The 20,189-nt window shown below is 44.5% G+C and overlaps 6 protein-coding genes across 6 annotated transcripts; 2 read left to right on the top strand and 4 right to left on the bottom strand.

The window, feature by feature from the left end:
• Nucleotides 1-955: 955 nt before the first annotated feature.
• Nucleotides 956-1,810, bottom strand: ATNIH1004_011539 (uncharacterized protein; the record flags this gene model as incomplete). Its single annotated transcript, XM_033576101.1, has 2 exons — nucleotides 956-1,678; nucleotides 1,736-1,810. 2 exons carry the CDS (start codon nucleotides 1,808-1,810, stop codon nucleotides 956-958), a joined length of 798 nt encoding a protein of 265 aa, XP_033421956.1.
• Nucleotides 1,811-3,796: 1,986 nt separating this feature from the next.
• Nucleotides 3,797-5,274, bottom strand: ATNIH1004_011538 (uncharacterized protein; the record flags this gene model as incomplete). Its single annotated transcript, XM_033576100.1, has 3 exons — nucleotides 3,797-4,248; nucleotides 4,305-5,075; nucleotides 5,124-5,274. 3 exons carry the CDS (start codon nucleotides 5,272-5,274, stop codon nucleotides 3,797-3,799), a joined length of 1,374 nt encoding a protein of 457 aa, XP_033421955.1.
• A 2,038-nt stretch (nucleotides 5,275-7,312) lies between these two features.
• Nucleotides 7,313-7,777, top strand: ATNIH1004_011537 (uncharacterized protein; the record flags this gene model as incomplete). Its single annotated transcript, XM_033576099.1, has 1 exon — nucleotides 7,313-7,777. One exon carries the CDS (start codon nucleotides 7,313-7,315, stop codon nucleotides 7,775-7,777), a length of 465 nt encoding a protein of 154 aa, XP_033421954.1.
• Nucleotides 7,778-11,873: 4,096 nt separating this feature from the next.
• ATNIH1004_011536 (uncharacterized protein) lies at nucleotides 11,874-13,004 on the bottom strand (the record flags this gene model as incomplete). The annotated part of the gene is made up of 4 exons (XM_033576098.1): nucleotides 11,874-12,193; nucleotides 12,241-12,375; nucleotides 12,545-12,913; nucleotides 12,959-13,004. The coding sequence occupies 4 exons, from the start codon at nucleotides 13,002-13,004 to the stop codon at nucleotides 11,874-11,876; spliced, it is 870 nt and encodes a 289-aa protein (XP_033421953.1).
• A 1,279-nt stretch (nucleotides 13,005-14,283) lies between these two features.
• ATNIH1004_011535 (uncharacterized protein) lies at nucleotides 14,284-15,145 on the top strand (the record flags this gene model as incomplete). Its single annotated transcript, XM_033576097.1, has 3 exons — nucleotides 14,284-14,477; nucleotides 14,527-14,573; nucleotides 14,637-15,145. The coding sequence occupies 3 exons, from the start codon at nucleotides 14,284-14,286 to the stop codon at nucleotides 15,143-15,145; spliced, it is 750 nt and encodes a 249-aa protein (XP_033421952.1).
• A 3,486-nt stretch (nucleotides 15,146-18,631) lies between these two features.
• Nucleotides 18,632-20,160, bottom strand: ATNIH1004_011534 (uncharacterized protein; the record flags this gene model as incomplete). The annotated part of the gene is made up of 4 exons (XM_033576096.1): nucleotides 18,632-19,042; nucleotides 19,114-19,518; nucleotides 19,573-19,944; nucleotides 20,047-20,160. 4 exons carry the CDS (start codon nucleotides 20,158-20,160, stop codon nucleotides 18,632-18,634), a joined length of 1,302 nt encoding a protein of 433 aa, XP_033421951.1.
• Between the last annotated feature and the right edge of the window lie 29 nt (nucleotides 20,161-20,189).

The raw sequence follows: 20,189 nt of genomic DNA, 5'->3' as shown, positions 1-20,189 counted from the left end.
CTTCTAGCCAATCACTGCGCAATATTGCTATAGATAGCCCAACGAATTGCCGATCGGCCCTTTTGTGCTAACACAGATAGGGGATTATTGGAGCAACGGCTGAGTGGAGATCAAGGAACAACAAGTATTTTTAGCATCGCATTTATTCTTTTTATTTTGGCCTCTAAATGAGTTGGGTTTGGCCATATTCAGAATACTATCTTGCAAAGACCCAATTGAAATGAAGTGTTTAGTATTATCCCTGCCTCTGATGTGGCTTTGGATGCATGACAATCTGCGTATCAGCGCGAAACCATTTAACTGATAACCAACGTATGAGCATCCGTGTACTTCTTCTAGACAGTAGTCAGGGCAGGAACTAATGAAGGGAAGTTATTTTGGCGCTGAATAGAAGTCCCAATTCAGGAGCCTTCCCTCCAAGTTGGTGCATGCTTTATTGTGTCGTGACTGCCCGAGTATGCCAATAAGAAATATAAATATGGGCCTAAAAGCCCGCGAGAATTGATTTACATCCGCAACCTTAAAAGCATTCTTCTAGCTGTACTACATTCCAAATCTGTTCAACTAAAATTAACGTACCCACTTTAGGTAAGGCACTCGTTGCTGCCATTAAAATTAATGTTGACTTTACCATAGAAACCATATACAATGCCATACCAAGTTTGCACTCAAGAGCAAGTACGCTATGCCTGCGGGCATTCGAAGGATGGTTAATTCGTGAAATGCGAGATGCACGCCAACAAAGAGGAGCTAAGATGCTCAAGTACACAGATACAGTATAAGGAAGTTAAAGTTTCAACCCACAGATGCAGGGCGTGTCTGCAGAGCGCTTAAAAGGCTAGGAAACCAACAAGTAGGTTCTCTCTTACCCATTAAGGCGCTCGATAAGTAACCAGACCAGGAACTTAACGCTTGCCAACACCTGATTTGTCCTCCAATTTGACTGCAAGGGCTTTTATTTCCTCCTCAGCTGCCGCTGGATCCACATCTCCTTGAACAGCGGAGTTTTCAAAATCAAAACCTTCACACCGTGCTCTGTTATCAGGAAGTTGTATTTATTGAGGTCACCATGAATAATTCCAAATGTATGCAGCAGATGGACAGCTTCCGTGCAATCTTTAAGATTTTGTATATCTGGGGGTTTCCCCGAAATTTCCTCCATTAAGAAGCCAACTATTCGAGCCTTTGTTTCCTCGTAGACGAAGCCAATAAATCTCGGTGCATGTGGAAAGCCAGACAATGTTAGAGTAGAGTATACCGAAACCTCTCGCTGTAAGGCCGGAATTTCATGTTTAAATCGCGCAACCTTTAGTATCCACGTCCCATCACCACACCTTACACGAGAGATACGATCACTGATACGAGAAATTGTTGTCAGGTCTAAAAGGTTAACAAAGATGGTAGAAGGAATATTAATCTGTCCGAGGTCCAGTCCGTGTGGCGAAAATTCGTCTGGGGTACTCTCGATGCCCTGGAAGCTCCTTCGAACAGTAAGCGTTTTCCATTTATCCTCCCACCTCGGAATTTTTCGCAGCTTCGAAATAACTCGGTAGCCATCTGTTCTGCAATCAGGAGGAAGGATATCTTCATCAAGGATCGAAACATATACGATCCGCGAATTTCTCCTTATCCGATACAGAAAATCATTTTCCTCCAGATCTAGGGACAATAATTCCTCCTTAACTCTCTTTAGTAGAAGTCCTGCTGCAGTGGTTAAATTTAGGATATATCTCACATTATTAGGTGTTGCCGTGGCTGGCCGGCCAAGCAGAGGTAGCAGTGAGCTGATGCCTCTAGCTAGGGATGCCATTAAGAACCAGAGAGTAGGCCAAATCTGCAATCGAAATGGGTGAGAGATGCCAAGCATACCAATAAAGCGCTCGAGGTGCATGAGACGACGATGTCAAGAGCATTGATGCTGGGCTCGAGTCATGGCTATTTATCCCTAGGGGCGCTTAATAAGCATTCCTAGCTGAGTAAGTGTCAAATAATAACTATGACCATGGGTGGACCAGAATCATGTGACTAGATCGCGGTAAAGCCCCCGCGGAGCACACAACAAAAACAACAACCAAGAAGAATAATCAAGAAGAGCCCAACCCAGCTCAATTTATTCAGATAAGATCTTTTTACCAATCGTACTCTATTTCCTCTTCGGGACTAGCCATATATCTGACAGCAAGTTAACTACGTACTAGTTACTGGTAAGTGGTGATTCCTCGGGAGAAAGGGGACGCTGATTGGTCTGTTTAGTACCCACCAATCAAAGTGGTAGCGGATTACTGGAGCAACGGATAGGTCCAGGCGGCAGAACAAACAAAATTATTGGCTCACATAATTACCACTCCAATTAAGGATTCTGGCAGCAGCCACGCCAAAATAAATATCACACCAGTTCCCAGGTTGATGATGGCCGCTTATCCAACAGCGGCCAGAATGTCCCTTCAGGAAATACAGGAGTTGCGCCGGCGCCTTGAAGAAGAGCAGCGACTACGGGAAGAAGCCGAAAAACAACTAAAGCTCCAAACTCAAGAAACGACACTTCCCGAATTTCTCGACGCCTGCCTTGAACACTTATTGCTTTGCTCTGTCATAAATTCATCAAACTTTCATGGCTTGGAGCATTTCCCCACAAGTCAGCGGTAATTATATCCAAGGTAATCTCTAGGAGTGGACGTGTAGCCGGATAGCAACATCGGTATTCATCTCTAGGTTCGATGAAATAAAATGCTATAGGTTGTGAGATTCGTAAGATATAGTAAACGAATGGAACATACGCTTCTTTGTGTCCATATCTCCTGATAGACGTGTAATTTCGGAGTTGTTTATTGCTCTTGATTGGAGAGTTACTTTCTCTGTCCATCTGGTGTTGCTATTTATAATTTTGAAATGTTTGGGCTGCGCGGGCTGAGATTATCCGGGAAGGACATCTAATTTATACCCCAGAAATGTGACCGTCTGCCAATGAACAATGTGCCTTGAGTGCTGTAGTAGCTGTGGTTCAGGAACTTCACCAGGCGAACCAGCCATTCGTGGCGGTATCTGCCGCAACAGATTGTTGGCGAAAAGACCCCAATTTGTTATTACTAGAGATAATATTGTTTGTCTCGGACAGGTGGGACACGTATCACGTGAATAATCGGACCGGGTCGGGCATCAACAGCCCCGCTTCCCTTGACCATTCGGTGTCTTAATATCTAATGATTCTCATGGCTATCTTGAAACCTACTAACTAGTCATCCCAACCAGTTTCCTATTGTCTCATCATGCCTCTTACACAGGAGGATCTTTCCCAATCCTTTGGGAATACTGTCAGCCGAATTAGGGATATCCTCAGCCAACGGAGAGTGACTATTGGGGAAGAAAAGCCGGGAGAGGCATGGCTATATGGCGGAAAGGAGCTCGAGAAAGAAATCAAAGAATTAAAAGATGAGATAAAGAAGAAAGGGCATATAGTAAGTAATACTGGAATTTGGTTGCTGGAATTGACCTGATCGAGTGACTCAGGTTCTTCAATGTAATGTTTTCCACTTCGTCCGAAGCGCGCAAATCGTCCAAAATACGCAAAATCCTAAACCTACCTACTATCTTCTGATCCCTGTGAATGGAACACCGACCTACAGGCCAGGGGAGAGGCTGCTGCCTGGCAAGGCTTACTATACTGACGAACTGCCGCTGCTCTCTTGTGAAAACTGGGATATCATCATGGCCGCTCTCTCAAAGGGAAATTTGACATAAAGTTACATGCTAGGATCACTGAGACTAAATTTGGAATGCTTATGCAAGAAATTTGGCCTCAAGCACAAGCTGCAGTATCAGTGTGGGGGTTTGTGTTGCAGGAGTCCACATAGTTTTGCTCCATACCCAGATTAGAAAGAAAATTTCCCACTGCAGATTCTATCTCCCCAGGCGACAGGCCAACCCCTTCGGAAGGGGGATGTGGCTCTGACGACATATCGTGTGATATAAGCGAATCTCCAATAGAAGGGGGAGGTTGTGATAAACTTGGAAAGTACTGTGGTCCACCAGGGCTAACGAAGGCAGGTGGGTACGGAAGTGGTTCGGTGAAAGTAGGGTCGAGAGAATACCCTTGTGAATCAACAAAATACGGACCCCCAATGACATCTGTCCGAGTAATACCGGAAACAGGGTCCTCTATATGTTGACGCTTTTTTTGCTCTTCAGATCTGTCATATGTTTGTAAGCTGTGTTTCCGTTTTCTGGTTTCCCGAATTTTCCGGACTCGTTCTATCCAAATGTCAGTATAGATTATTAAGACAGCTAAAAAGATTATCGTTAATTACCGTAATTGGCCTTGAGACAGGAAGATATGCATTCATCCTTTGCATCAGCAACCTCTGCCCACTTGGATACTAGTATGGCATTTGCAAGTTGTGGCATGTAAGCATATTTTAGACGCCGAAACAATTCTTTTGAGAGAAATAATAGACCCAGAACACCATAGTGCGTGCCTGGTTCAGTGACATCCGAGTGCACCCTAGCTAGTGACGAATATATCTTTCCGAACACGCGATACTTGAGGCCAAATTCCGTGTATCGCTTTGCCATTTCTTTATTGTCGAATTTATCTGGGTTTTCTCTCACATACCTCTCGAAACAAGACGACTTTTTGTTGCCAGAGCTTAGATCATCACACAAAGCGTCCAATCTTGCGTTGATTCTCTTTTTTCTCTTTCCTTTTGTTTTCTGAAGATCAGCCCTTTCCCATACGATGTACTCATCTGCTAAACCGATTGCACCTAAGAGCGAGCGGAATTTAACAAGAGGTGGGGCATTTTTGTCGGTGAAAGATATGTCGACTATGTAAGGGTCTTCCAACGTCCAGTCTGTACTGCTTAATAGCACAGGCTCCTTTATATTATCGAGAAACTCTTTTATCTCCTCCTGATGCGAGTCTAGGGATTTCATGAACTCTTCCGTTTTCTTGCGAGCCACATCCTCAGGCGCCGCTGGCTGCGTGCCTGAAGGTTCGCTGGTTAATGTTCCCAAAGGGGAGGAAGCTGCTGCCTGCGTGTTTGGAGCATCAAAGGCCGACGTCTCTTGAGGAGCGGATGCTACTGCTTATGAGCCTGAATCCCTTTGCATAGGGAATAGAAACATACCATGTGTTGCCGGTGAGCATTGTAACAAAGCCTTTAAGTGTTGATACGCAGACTCTAGCTCCTCGCGGTGGCTAAGTAGACTTTCTTTGTCTGCGTCCTCTATGTTCGATAAAGTCGCCGCCGCCTGAATTATTGCTTGTATTGAATCCATAGTGGCCGAAATGAGAGATGTTCGTGCGGAAGAAGTACAAAGGTGGAAAGAACCCAGGCTAAATCTTGTGAGGCTGCATCTACAACATATTGGCTGCCAGGCCATTTTATCGAGTTATTGACAAATTACAAGATGAGTGTGCTCGGACGGCAAGCTTCCTGTTCACTATGCGTTGGCGAATTTAATGAGCTATTCTCCAATCACAAGAGTATGATACTGTAAGACCCTTGTAAAGAATGGATTAACGAACAACTCACTTGACAAGTGATTCTCCAATCACAACCGGGGATGTATGAGGCTAGACCTCCGTAGAAAATGGGTTGGCAGCCAACCCATCTGAACCAGTAAGGCTGCGACTAGGATCTGCTCACGGAGTGAGGCTTTTGTGGAAAATGGGTTGGCAACCAACCCATTTAGACCAGTAATTTACAGGCTACAACTGGTATGTGTTCACACAGTGATATAACTAGTGATCATGGTATCGTGCATGAGCACAATGCAGTGTTGCATATGATGCTATGAGATCCAGTTCCTTGCTAGTTGGTAGATAAAAGTTTTTATTAGGAGTCCAGCAGAGGCCCAGCATCTCATACTGGCCCAGCTTGGCCCTCTGTCTGATATTGGTGGATGAGAAATGCCCTTGTCCAGAGGTAGAAGAGCTAACATACCCCACCTCGAGTAAACGGACACATTCTTGTTGGATTGGTTTCCCCACTAGCATTATACTAGCGGATCGGAGTAATTATGGGCGCTAAAGTATACCAAAAATACACAGTACCTTCTTGTCACAGATAAACGCTGACAGTTTGTCTTGACCAGTCGTTTGCGTTATGGACTCAGTCAAATGCATGGTGGCTTAATGCGTAGATTTCGAGGCACCAGCCTGCAAATTGAGGAAGTAGGAGTTGCCTATAAATACTTTATCTTTGTCTCCATGATGTAGGCTATGGAACTAACATCACGGCATCGTCATCGGGAATGAGAAACACTGCTTCCTCTATTCAGACCATCCACGAGAAGACCTGCTACGTGTGAAGGTTAGTCATGAGCCAGTTTTTTATAAGCTAGATTTTAATCACCTCCAGATGTGCACCTGGGAGGACAAGTTCTTTCAAGGCTGCGGTTGTCCTTTCCGTTGCGACAAAGCTAGTCCCTGTGGCCAAGGCAACTGTACAACCAACACAACTCAGCCACGACAAATCGTTAATATTGTGTGGATACCGGGAAAGTGCCAACGCCACCAATACGAAACTCCCCCAAGTTCGCAAGAAAGTTATCCCTAGTTGTACCGAGTATATATGTGTAGAGTCATCTATGGTTTTGGAGGTTTTCCCCTAGAAGTTAATCACAAAATGCGGGAGGCTAGATTAGGGGGAGTCTCACTCTACACCGCCCCTAATATGCAAGGATGGTTCATCATGTAACTAGTTATGCGAGCCTGTCAATCGGCTAATAACTAACAGATGCGGACTATAATATGAATATCTATCTATCTTATTCCTAGTTGTCGTGATTAGTCACAAAATTGGAACGACAGTTGCTGATAATGGACGGATGGTTGGAGATTATTAAGAGATAGCAAGCAAACATGCGCTGGGAATCGTGCTCGGGGTGCCCTACTTTGTATTTAGTGCGTGAAGAACAGCAAGGATAATTAATGTTAGAGGTTTTGTAGGCTTTTCTACTTTAGAAAACACCAATTTTTATTTTTATATGCCCTCTGAACCCAAAACAATGTTCCGATAAGCAGCCATGTTGCTAATATTGAACTTAGCTTATCGCTTCAAGGTTACTAAAGTATTATTCTGTAGGCACCCGTCATCACATCAGTTGCCTTGAGTTGAGTCCGATATGGTAAGGGCTCGCTTTTCGGCATTACTTACCAGTTTAGGATTAGTGTCATACAGCTAACTCCAGGAATAAGAAGGGGTGACTTTGCTACCTTTACCAACTCTTCTGTTTCGAGGCTTACCATGTTCAACATTCGTTGAACTATTTTGTCAAGTCCGATTACAAAGCCCCTAATTGCGCGGAAACCATGGCCAACATCGCTGATATCCGTGAGAAGATATTCGAAAACAAGGACGCGCAACGGATTGTTATCAAATTACATACAGAAAAGCTGGATTCTCAAGACTACCGTGCCTCAGCATACAAAATTGTCAACGAAATTTTTCCTAACTGGGAGCGCGACAATCGAATTCTTTTCCTCGCTATTGAAATATGGGGGGACCGCACGTATATGGCCATTGACGTCAATAATTACGACTACAAGTTTGAAACGGCACACAAAACCAAAACTATCCTTCCAGTCTATGTTCTTCGACAACATAGAAAAAGGGGCTGGGCCATTATAAGATGGCCTCAAGAAGATAAACCTCTTGCTACAAAACTAGCCGATCTTCATAATGTTAATGGTTTTGCCGCAACACCTTTTCTTGAAAACTACAATACACGAATTGTACACGACCAACCCCGTGAGTTTCCTGTGGGTTCACCTTGAGATTTGACAAATTGATAGATATGGCCGTGCGTATGCAATTTCTTGTCATGTTAAAAGCCTGCATATGCCTAGACCAAGCTGGTGTATTTAAAAATATAAGCCTCTTGTAACTTTAAATTTCAGGGCAAAATTACCTTTTCAAGTTGGATTTCTGCTGGACTCGGAATAATAACATCTCCCGATTAAGTGAATTAACCAAGAATAATAGTCAAAAATTAGGCTCTTTTGTGGAAAATGGGTTGGCAACCAACCGAAAAGTCGTGAGCTGGATGTCCACGTACTTAAGTCTACAGCATATCCGACTTAAGGTTATGCAATCGTGGAATTGTGCCGAAATTCTTGGGGACTCTAGAAAAGTTCGACCCAAGACAATGCCATCCTTTTCTAAATGCATTTATTGATGACAAATATCTCCCAAGTGCGAACTTTCTGGGATGCCTCTATGGCTAGCCAGCATTGGATGTATTTCCTACATGCTAAAGTACGTTATGTGCCTTGTCCTTTTAAGAACATGTTGTAGTTGGCCAATAAAAAGGAACGATCTGACTGGGGTAATGACCACAGGCAGAATGCCAAGGCCCACCGCCGTATGATGAAGCTCCAATCAAACGACACAGGACTGCGCGGCACCACTACAGAGTCATCTCATCACGCATGATAGCAATATTGGGATCTATACTGAGATCTGTCATGTAGTAGCTCTAGTTGGTGTTCCTTATGCAAAATTGAGATGATCAAAGTGTGTCATATACAAAGGATTCCACCCATGCTCCCTGCTTCGCTTCTACTGCCAAACTCGGTAATTCGAAGCTCACCATCGAGACGTCACAAAGCACGGCTTGGTCTATAAAATGTCAGGATACCAGCCTTGCTTCGAGTGCTCACTGCAATTTGGCATAGACCAGTACATCCTTTCAGCATGTTCTTTTCCAGAGTTACTCTCGCTCAGGCCAATACTCTCGCTCAGGCCAAGTCATACATCTCAAGCCTTCTGGGACTCTGGAGAGCCTGTTTTCCCACTTCAGGCAGCGAACAGCCGACAGCCCCCGCGTCTACCAATGCAAACATCCTAAACTATGAAAATACCCCGTCAATGCCCCAGTTGAACCGGCCATCAAAGCAGCCAATACCAGACAGAAATGCCTCCCCAATTCCCCAGTTAAACCAGCCATCAGTGCAGCCAATACCAGACAGGAATATCCCTCCAATACTCCAGTCAAACCGGCCGACACCAGACATCATCAGAGCTGAGACAGAGTCCGGAATATCTTCCTTCAGTGAATACCTCGGCATTAGTATTCAAGACCGCCAGTATTTTTTACTATTTTTAGCCCAGCTCGAGAATGCTCCTCAAAAGGATTGTTTTATAACCTGCCCAAAAGTAATTTACGCCCCTAATTTTGACTCAGATAAACGGCAGAAACTCCAATCCAAACTTAATGAGGCGAAAGACCTCATTTCGAAGGAGAAATGGGCAAAACTTGAGAAACGTTTTGAGATTAAAAAACATGAGTGGCTTATTGTTTCGGATAAGCAGGGGGAATAAAGCATTTAGTTTTCTTTTTTCCTTTTTCCTTTTTTGTCAATATGTATTAGGACAGAGAAATAAATACAGCTTATACCTACCCCGATGATATTTTGGCACAACGTTCGATGGAATCCCTCCTAGAGCTGGTGCTGATTTTTTGGTTTCTTTTTATTACAGTGGCCCTCCTTTCATACTCTTGCAGAGAGCAGTCGGATACTAGTTTATCTGGACTTGGACTTCCTCTGCCTGTGACAAGGTTTGGATATTTCTGGTTCAACTGATCCTATGCTTGAGGTCTAACTATTTAAAAGCCAAGCCCAATCTAGAAGTTAGTACGGTACAGTAATGGCACAGATTAAAGAGACAACAAAGGTAAGATACATCATAAAAATGGGATGTTAAAGGCGCTGACCGATATTAGGAGGCCTCAAAAAATCCACGCGGGGCCTACGATACCACTGGTGTTAAGAAACCAGGAGCACCACCCCCACCGCGCACTACCAGTGATATTGATGGGCGATTGGGGATATAGAGCTCTCAAAAGCGTGGATGCAGCAACCGATATCTACCCAGCTAAGAAACTAGGAATCATGTATCCAATAAAGAGAGAGAGTATCCACACCCGGTGCCCAGATATTTAGACAAACCAGGGAGCAAAGGTGTGCAAAAGAAACAACCTAATTTTTTTTATCCCATGCAGCTGGGTAGTAGGCATCTTACTAAAAGGCATTCCGGATATGGTCTCTAAAATAGCAGACTTTTGAGCCTGCAGGCTATACTTTAAGTACCCCCTTTCCCCAGCCTAAGTTAAGAGAAATTATATTTTTTATATCCGCAGTGCAGGTCCATCATTATGCAATTCAATAAAAAAAATTTGTGTTCTCCTCATACCGAGCAGAACCTTTATCACTTGGGACCTAATAATAAAGGACTCGAGCAACAAAGCGCCCTAAATTGTGGTATATCATGTTTAGGAAGGTTGGAAGCCCAATTTTCCGGAGTAAATCTGACACTAATATATACCATCCAGGGCTATTTATGATCCAGTACGGGATTGTACCACCCATCACCACATTCCACGAAGTGACTTCCTATCGCACACACAATCCGAAGATGATCCAGTACAGGAGGATTGTACTACCCATCACTATATTCCACGAAGTGACTTCCTATCACACACACAATCCGAAGAGCGAGAGCCGCCTTTACGGAGTAAAGGGAATAGGTACTGGAAGGATCCTGAGATCCGGGTCTTAAAGAGGTGGCATGAAAAGAGCCAGATTAATTCTGAGGATCTTAAAATTATTAAAAGGGATCTTTTAACTGAGACCGGTTCGAATAGAACTACCAGGGCAATAAGGCAGCAAATATGGAAAACAAAACAAAAATATTATGGTAAGCGTCCCGACAAGTGGACAAAATGGGCACACGACGAAATTTCGATTTTACAGCCTTATATTTCAAAAGAGAGGTTGCCTTGGGAAGAACTATCACGTATACGCGAGAAATTACAATCCAAGGGCTATGAGAGAAGTCATTATGGAATAGTGGGAAGGTTACGCCGCTTACGACAGTGGGAAGAATGCCGTGGCTTTCCATAAATTATTGTCTTCGAGGCAGAGGCTTCTCAGTCAGTGGCGAAATGGGAGAACGCGATACAACTGAATCCTAAGGACTATCAAGCTTTTGTATTGGAAACACAGGATGAGGTTCGAAGTGGTTTTTGCGAAGATAATTAATTTGCTTTAGCGAATATTGTGGGTCTTCCTGTTAAGGATAGTGCTGTGTCTTGGCGGTATCTTAGCAAAACCGGTTTGTGGGAGCTTTCAAATATCCTTGTACATTGTGAAGATGGCATATGTTGTAGTTTGGAGGAAAAGTTCTTCTACTATCACCATCTACTGTCGGCCAACAAAAGGCGGCAGTGGATTCAGGACTCTTGGAAGAAAGGGGGGGGGGCCTAATTGGCCTGTTTTGGTATCCACCCGCAAAAAGTGCACACAACAAGTGCATGTTCATAGGACTCGCGGGGCCCTTTTTAAAATCACACTGTGGTCACACAGATATACCTTTGCGGGAACGAAGAGCTCGTGTATTCGCATCTCACTCCAATCCAAGGAGTATCTGTGCCAGTGCTACTTGGTAGCTTACAACTTCGCTGCCCATTCTCTTATGATGGCCCATCGCCGAGATTGTTCATCTGATATTCATGGGATACGCCAGCAACCTTGCAAACCCGACGAATACCTCTGGGCGACATTTCACCTAATCAGAAGCGCAAGCGAGAGGTCTATTTAGAGAAGAGCCCAAACAAGCGCCTTAACTGTTTTGAGCGCGAAAAGCGACGCATGAGGCATGGATTATGATGTGGCCGTATATTACTCTAATAATAGGATCCATTCCTGGCTATTTGGTGCGGATATAGGGACCGGGCAACTTTAATATTGTGCTTATAGTAGGGTAGTCTTGCTTTCTTTGGACTGCAGACACTAATATATATATAAAATTCTGGAGTATCAGACAATAATGAACAAAACAGAAAGTAAACTAAGAAAAAAGGTTGTAGATTTAAATGCTGGGACTATAACGTGTCCGACGCCTCTTCTCTCTAGACGACCTCCGTGGCTCCGGGGGAGTTGCTCTCTTCTTCGGCGCACCAGTAAGTTCGTGAAGACCTTGTTCATGGATATATTCGTTCAGCAGATCCGGAGCAAGTTGTCCAAGCTCAGCATGAGAGTACCACTGCAGCTTGATGCAAAGGAACTCCATCCCATCTTGGCTTGGCCTATGTGCGATGCAACTTCTTATGGAGTCTGTCTTGGTATTTTTTAGAGATTGTATGAGCCTGGAGAGGGAGTGAGAAGGATTATAAATAGTTTGGATTTGCACTACTTTGATTAGCACATGGATATGCCAGAGAAAAGAATAAGCGCACCGTCAGCTTTTGCAGATCCATTGACCTTTTCAACGTTTGGCAAGTGTTCCCTGCCATTCTGAGAATAAGAGGGAGAGCCACTGGTATCATGGACATCTACAGTGGAGGCTTGCGTACAACCCTTGGTAGTGCAACCTAACAGCAGTTAGCACATCGCATTATAAATAAAGGCTTTCGGAATTACTTGCCTGGATGTATATTCTGTGAAGGGCTCTTAGATGTCTCCCAAGGTGAAAGGACGCGGCTTTGGTTGGTGTGATGCTGATCTTCCGTGAGACCGTGGCAAACCTCCTGCCCTACATACGTGACGGCAGAGATGGGGCTCTGTGAGGGATTGACAACGACTCCGGAATGGTGTCACCTTCAGTGTGGGCTCGCGGACTGACACTATTAATAAGGATGGGACTATAGGTCGTGCCCTCCTGAATTTCCAGAGAACCAGCGCTTCTTCCATCCACAGAAAGGTCAGGGTCTTGATATCCATGGTGGTTACTACCCTCACCGGCACATATGGGGCTCCATGAAGCATTGGACAATGTCTCCGGAATGGTGCCACCTTCGATGTCGGCTCGTGGATCGACAATATCAATAAGGATAGGATTACCCATTGTGCCCACCTGATTTTCAAAGATGGGGGTGGGAGATACCAGCCGAGTCTCACCCACAGGGTAGTCTTAATGTATTAGCACTAATACAAGCTCCGGAGACTGTCTCCTACCTGGATTCCCATCAACACCCCAAGTTCTAGTCGAAGAAGTCTCCATTGTGAAAGTCAACTCGCATGGCAGAGGGCAATCGATGTGTGACATAAAGAGTAAGTCAAAGAGAGTGAAAGACTTGATAGAGAGGCTCATGTTGGGGAGACATTTGGGCCTTTTATGTCTTTTGGAACCCCCCCCCAAAAAAAAGAAAGTACGAGGCGAAATGTAGCCTAAGCTCCAGAAATAGCCGTCGTTGATTCCTAGAGATCTCCAGGAACCAATATAATCCAGTGATTGGTTAGGTAGGAGTCATCTGAACTATGGTAGGGGTGGTCAGCAGCTATCAAGAAACAGAGGGCGTCTCGGGTTGGTGATGGACGAGCAAGAGGATCGTCCTTGTAGCAATCGATTGGATATAAATGCACGCAGCCTTCAGCTTGATGCCATGCGGTCATGGACAGTCTCCGCATGTTGATAATGTAGCCGGACAGGTAATTGGGCCTCGAGGTCCCTAGCAAACGATGCTAGGCATCTCGCCAGTGGCTAGCCCGGTGTATCTATTTTTGCAACGCGGCTGGAAAGCTCCTGTCGATTCCATGCCGACACCGCAAGAGAGTGGAACGACGCTCGAGTCCCTCTATGAACCATGTCTATACAGTGCAATATGAGATAATACCGTAAGTGGAGGCATTGGCAGCCGGACCGCTATCTCTGCTCTGTTTTTAGAAACAACAATAACTATGGCAACAACAGTACTGGAGCCCATTGACTGACAACTCAAGATTCATAGGATATTCACCACCACTCACCATTAGTCTTCCCGCCATCCTGCAGCATGAAAAGTGTTATAATAGAGGAACCGTGCGCAAATTTGAAAGCCATTGGCTATTAGGCCACCAGAAAACATGCACCAGAACATGGACACATAGGCAGGGGGTTGCAACAGCCTCCAAAGCCATGCACAAGGTCATCATCATTCTATTTTTAACCATAGGTGATGTGAGTTTCGGCTAGCATGGCCAGCTGCAGGGCGCTGAACAGAGTCACGTACTGGGTGGCAGTAGGCGCAGAATGATAGGTCCTGTTTGGTAATGAGAATGGACCACATGATCCATTGGTCTATACTGATCGATTGTAGGGTGGGCAAAACCAAGGCAGTCACCAGGGCCAAGAAATCTTGAGCATATTCTATCTTTGGAGATTCAAGGCAGATTTGAGAGCTGCTATGTCTTTCTCGGCCAGGATATAAACAAGGCCACATTTCCCCTCATACACGCCTAATCCAATTTTCATTGCTCTTTATACTTCAAGCGTTGCCAATCCAAAGGAAACTTCCCCCATTATGGCTATCACTCGTCGCCAACAGCACCAGTATTCTAAGGCGCTTCGGTCAGGCCGTAGGCTTTGGGGTCAGATTGGGCATGTTTCTCATTACCAGCCAGCTGTTGCAAAGAGGCTCCCGCGGTCCAGCCTGGAAGTCAGAATGTCAGGAGACACGAAAAATTCTCCCCTTCCAGTTCACAATCCAAAAGAATCGTGAGAAGTCCCAATTGACATCTCTCCATGGATTCTGACCATGGAACAGAAACATCCCGGAAATCACAATCCTTGGGAATAGTTCTATCTACCACGGTAGGAACAACAGGAGGGGCTTCCAATAGGTGTTACTAGTTATGTGTACTGACAGGATGCCAGACTATGATGATCAGCCACAGGGTCCCACGACGGGCCCCCGAAAATGGTTGGAGCCTTTTGCGAAGAGGTTCTGCTTTATGCATGGTCAAGAAGAATTACTTCTGCGCTTCTCCCCTCTCTGGATAAACCAAGAAGAGTTTAAGGTGCCGCGGGGAAAGTCAAAGATGCACGACAAAATGAAAAAGTATCAAAGAACACCATGGGACTTGGATCCTAGGCTGCGATGCAACCACGCTGACTGCGGAACCTCATTATGGAGGCAAGTCGATGTTCCTCTAGATTATGTCGAACAGGAGGGCAAGTCACTCTATCAAATTCGGTGGCGACTTGTGTGGACGCCATTCAGCGAGATAGAGGACCTTGATCGCGCACAGGCATTACTTGAGAATCAACGAATCAAACAGAACCTCCGGACAAGTCCACGTGCTGGAGAGATAGTCGAAAAGCGGTTGCAAAAGCTGGGAGAAGTAGCAAAGGTGGTCCAGTTGGAGGGAATTTTGGAAGCTTGAGTGCTATTTATCAGAAGAATACTTAGATTAAAACCTAACTAGGCTTCCGTAATTTCTTTCACTTAACTATGCTGTTTTAGATTATACAAGCTGTTCCCCTTTCGAAAACTATACCTAATCTCCCAAGGCGCTCAAAGAAAGAAAAAGATACAACTCGACACACATGTGGGCTTTTCCTTTCTTGCCTTAATTACACGTTTGCGTCAGCCTAATTCTTTTTCAAGAGAGTTCTGGCGTGATTTGACTTGTAGGCCAGAAAGTCCTTGATTCTCGTTATTTTGAAGAAAGCTGGCATCCTAGTTGAGCCTTAACTTTATTACTCCACATCTATGGATCAGTCACTTACCGTACACTAATCTTCTAAGGAAGGGAAGGTAAAGCGGATAATGCGCATCTTGCCCCGACGGTATCGGACAATGGTAATATCTACCCCGACCAACCCTGATTTTCTCGCAATCTTTGAAAACAATTTGCACATATTGAGTTGACTTCTGTATGATAAAGTAAAAACTTGGTAGAGAGAAAAAATTGGACTCTAAATAGAGACACTGATGCCATGGTTTTGAACAGTTAAAACCGTGGGTATTGGAGCTTATACTTTCATAAAGACTCATGATACACGCGCCGTCATAGGCCACGTCAGCCAGCGACACCCCTGATCACGGTGCCCTATTTGAATGTTCTCCGCATGGACTCCCAAAATGCCTTGAAAACAAATGTAGGATCACATGGTGCGAAGTTAATAGTGCGAGGCGACTATGGACTATTTTATGTATCTTGAATCTGGTGAAAGATAATCTCTATTAAATCACATATTGTTCCTCAATCCGTTGCATTCTAAGAAGAAAATAGTAAAAAATATCATTCAACAGTTATTATGTATGCGGCATGCACACTGGCTTCTTCCCAGCCCCACGGCAATGGATTGCCTGTATGTCGGATTTTGCTCTAGGAATCTAGTAAGGTGGTCTGACGGCAATTCCCCTTCCTTTCCAATCAGCAGGACATTGCAGAACCCCACAAAGCGGATGGTATTATTATTATTCAAGAACTTTGCCAGAGACGTGCGCGGAATTGTAAGACGACACAAGTGTACCTGGCGGAGTTCAGTCCTTGAAAGGACTTCTAACGGAAAGCACTCGTGCTGTCCTTGTAAATGAAGAATCTCAATATGGCAGAGTAGTTTCTGGAATAGATCAGAGAAACCAGTAAGGTCTGCCTCCTCCCAATTAAACTTCCACGGGAATAAAAAGTGGGAAAGGCGGAGACTGCGGATTTGGATTCCATCCACGCGTGCACGGAGAATGGCACCTGAAACTATATGAATATAGTGCCCAAAGGATGTCTCTCTAGGCATTATTACGGGGACATTCCACTTGTCACAGATGTCAAACACTTCCTGGCTAAATGACAAACGGAACTCGCTTAGTTTGGGAAGCCCTCTCAAGGCAGACGACAACATTTGGAAGTCTTTGCCTTTACTAATAAGATGGTGCTGTTGGCAGCACATGCGCCTGATTGTATCATAGATAACCATGTAGGATGGAGTTGTGCCAGGCTTTCCAAAGCGATCATATTCGTCTTTTAGCAACTCAACATAGTAATCGGGCGTAAAGACTCTGGATTTGAAGCAATCGAAATCTATCACCTCTGAATAACACCAGGTCAGTATGAAGATCGAGCCAAACAAAGAAGGCCTTACCCGGGCGTAGAAGATCGGGAACCAGATAAGTAAAGGTCACAACATGACGACAAATATAGGACCTAGAAAAGTATTCGAGTTCCTTGAAGCTGTACACTGAGAATTCGAACCTCACATTGCGAAAAATAATGGGCGAACATATTTTTCTAAGCCTCTTGTTTGCACAAGAAAACTGTTTGACGGTCGATACATCCAGGTACTCTAAAATAAGGTAGAGAATCTCGGGTGCAATATCTAAATGGGTTCTCCGGTTCACAGTGTTCATTTCGGATAGGTTATATGGTGTCGGGTGCTCTTTGTTTCCAAGATGTTTTGATGAATATTAACTCCGGCCGTGGCTGCCGTGGGGGCTACCTCGTATATATTATTGAGGTGTAATGCGACAACATCATGAGTCTATATACAACCAATAAAAGGTCAGAAAACTTAAGGTGGGCTACACCCAGACTTCTTATTTTACTGTCTTTCAATATTATCTTCATACAAATCAATGATTAATTGAAACTATTACTTGGTCTATTCATATTGGTTTTGACAAGCGTACGGTGATATTTTGGGCTGTGAAAACCTCTGCTTGGAAGAGTGACATTTGACATCCGTTGTTCCCTTCATGGGCCAGCCTTCCTATCTCGAGCGAATCGACGATGATAGTTCTCAGTTGCTAGAGAATGTTAGAGGCCACAAACAGAGAACCGCGCAAAGGACATACCTCGTGGCATAGATATATTCCCGCTCCTCTCCAGGTGGCGACATTTGAACATCCGTTGTTATAGTTGTAGACAAAAGAGCTTCTTTTAAGGAAATTTATCGGCTGGCTTATATCAGACTTCCGAACATTAGATTCGGTTGACTGGCACCTTATGTCTATCTTCCATGTAGTTAGTATATATTGCACCCTTGATCCCAAAAGGTACTTACTATAGTGAGGGCTCCTAGTCTTATTATGTCTGGCAAAGTGTTCATATACAATATAAGAAGTTTCTGGTTCATTGTAGAGGACTGTAGCTCTGTTCTTAAGACTAAGAGCAATCATCACATATTCTGGAAAGATGCGAGTTTAAATGCCTATCCTGTTGGCCATTATTCACAAGCGTTAACATGGGAGGTATAGCACTAATAGTTTCATGACTCAGGATATAGTCGCGCTGTGGGCGTATCACAATACCTGTTCGAGGGTTTGTGCATTAGCTCAAACTTAATTTCGCCGATCTGTCGTACTTTCCCATTTCAAACCAAGGGGGTGTTTGGCAAAAACAGTCTCAACAACGGCAGGCACATCAAAAGTCCCGAGGTCCAAGGAGAACAAGGCTGGAATTAGAAAAGCTCACTACTGCTGCTGAGAACTAAGGCATAACACAAATAAGAGAATATGACACGAAACGAGCTATAATACATAATGAATGATTTAAGCAACCCTGTCAGTCCTGAATTCCAGTTTAGTGGCTTCTGTAATTTTCACCATCCATAGGTGTAGATTTGTCAAATAGGTTTTTAGGTATTTCACAGTACTAGTGTATTCTTTGGGAGATCCAAAGCTTTATCCATCAATAAGCAATAAATGCAGCCTGTAGTTTAAATACGTCCTTTGGTATAGGATCCTTGAGCCAGGCGACGTCGGGCTACTTGTTAATCTTCTTCCTCAAGGTGTCCGCCAGTTGGGCGACTTCCAATATATGCTTGATAATTCATGTGAACGAAGGTTATGGTCATGGTTTTGGACTATAGTTAGAATATTCACTTGAATGCTAATTAGCATTATATCTCTAAAATCCAAATGTTCTTTCCTACCCACCACGGAGGTTTATCAACAAAGCTATGTGCCCTATCGAATCTTGGCCACTTGGTGACTTGTTTTGCACCTCGCAGCATTGACGATAAATTATTGATGGCGGGGGTATCGGGCTTTGTGTCAAATATGAAAGAAACCTGAATAATAAGAAGGACGGCGTCGGATATTGCGATGTATCGAAGACCCAAGTAGTAACAGCCAGCTTGGCGAGAGACTCCTGGTCTAGTTCCATCGCGATAGTAGAAATGATATCGTCAAGGCGTTTCTCGTAGGCCGCTAGCTTTTTATTGATGAGCGTGGGACTCGAAGCTTCGAGAATGGAAGTGCCTGATGAGAGCTCGGCGAGGAGCAATAAACACTTCAAGGCCGGTTGTGCAGCAGGAAAGAAGATTCCTCCCAAGGTGAACTGTCGAGCGTCAGCAAGTTACCCAAAATGGCAAATGAAAATTTCAAACATTGACCAATCTTCGTTCGAACCTTTGTAACATAGGTTCCAAGCCTATAATTTAAGTACTCAATTCTGCTGGCAAACCATGCCCATACTTTTCTGGTCTGTGAGAAGGGAATGTTTGACTGTGTGCTGTATGTCCTAAGGAATTCCTGGCGATAGTGCTCAAAGATAGTATAACCAATGCGAGCTCTGAAGTTACCATATGTCTCTCCAACATCTTTCGGGCGTTGCATTATGGGGTCATCATCGCTGAACTGTTCAAAACCTAGCAGCTTGTATTTTCCATAAACACGGCTGGTCTCAGAAGCAATGACGGCCAAATCGACTTGATTAAAACCGAGTGGTACCGCAACAATGACGGCGTCCTCCAGGCCTTTTATCAAGGCATCGATTAAAGGGTGTTGATTGCTATTGTACTGAATTCGGATAGTCTAACCGATCAGTTTCTATAAGGGAAATAGGTTAGCCCAAGGGTGAGTGCGTACAGACAGTGGCGGATCGGCCAAGTTTGAGCGCTCGCCTAACTGCTGCACCGCGTTCAGAGAAGGCACTGGATTTTCAGCAGAATAGGTAGTCCATATAATAAAGGGCAGAGGAGATGCTTTTCTCAACTGTCGCCATTTGTTCTCTAAAGCCGCAGGTGTTCGTCGTCGGCTGATATTAACTCGTAAATTGAACTCCTCTGCGACTTGAATCCAAGAGACACCCCGACTCTTTAAATAAAGCAACATCCCCTCTTCATGTGGGTAGTATTCTTTATTATGGCCTGGGGCGTACGAGTCACTAGACATGGTAACAGCTTGGAACGACGTTGGATAAGAGGTCGCGCGCATCGCCGACGAGAGCGCCTCTAAGAACTATTTCAGCAAAAGAGACCCTGGTATCGGAACCTCGAAGGCTATGTTGGTTCTATTAACTTTTGGGAGCAGTCCGTAAGAAGTTTAGGACCAAGAGCCTACAATTAGCGCCCTGGTCCGGCCCACGAAACTAATGTAGCTGGGTGCAGCAATCACCTTGATGGTGGCAGTGCTGAGAGTCAAACACCAGTCACAGTGTTGTATTCTGTTGGCCATGGTTGTTAGATATCACAGTTTACCAAACC

This window comes from Aspergillus tanneri (assembly GCF_003426965.1).
Source record: "Aspergillus tanneri strain NIH1004 chromosome Unknown AapTan_8_pilon_pilon_pilon, whole genome shotgun sequence".
NCBI classification, from domain to species: Eukaryota; Fungi; Ascomycota; class Eurotiomycetes; order Eurotiales; family Aspergillaceae; genus Aspergillus; species Aspergillus tanneri.
Note: the sequence above shows the minus strand (reverse complement) of the source record. Positions and strands in the feature narration are given on the sequence as shown.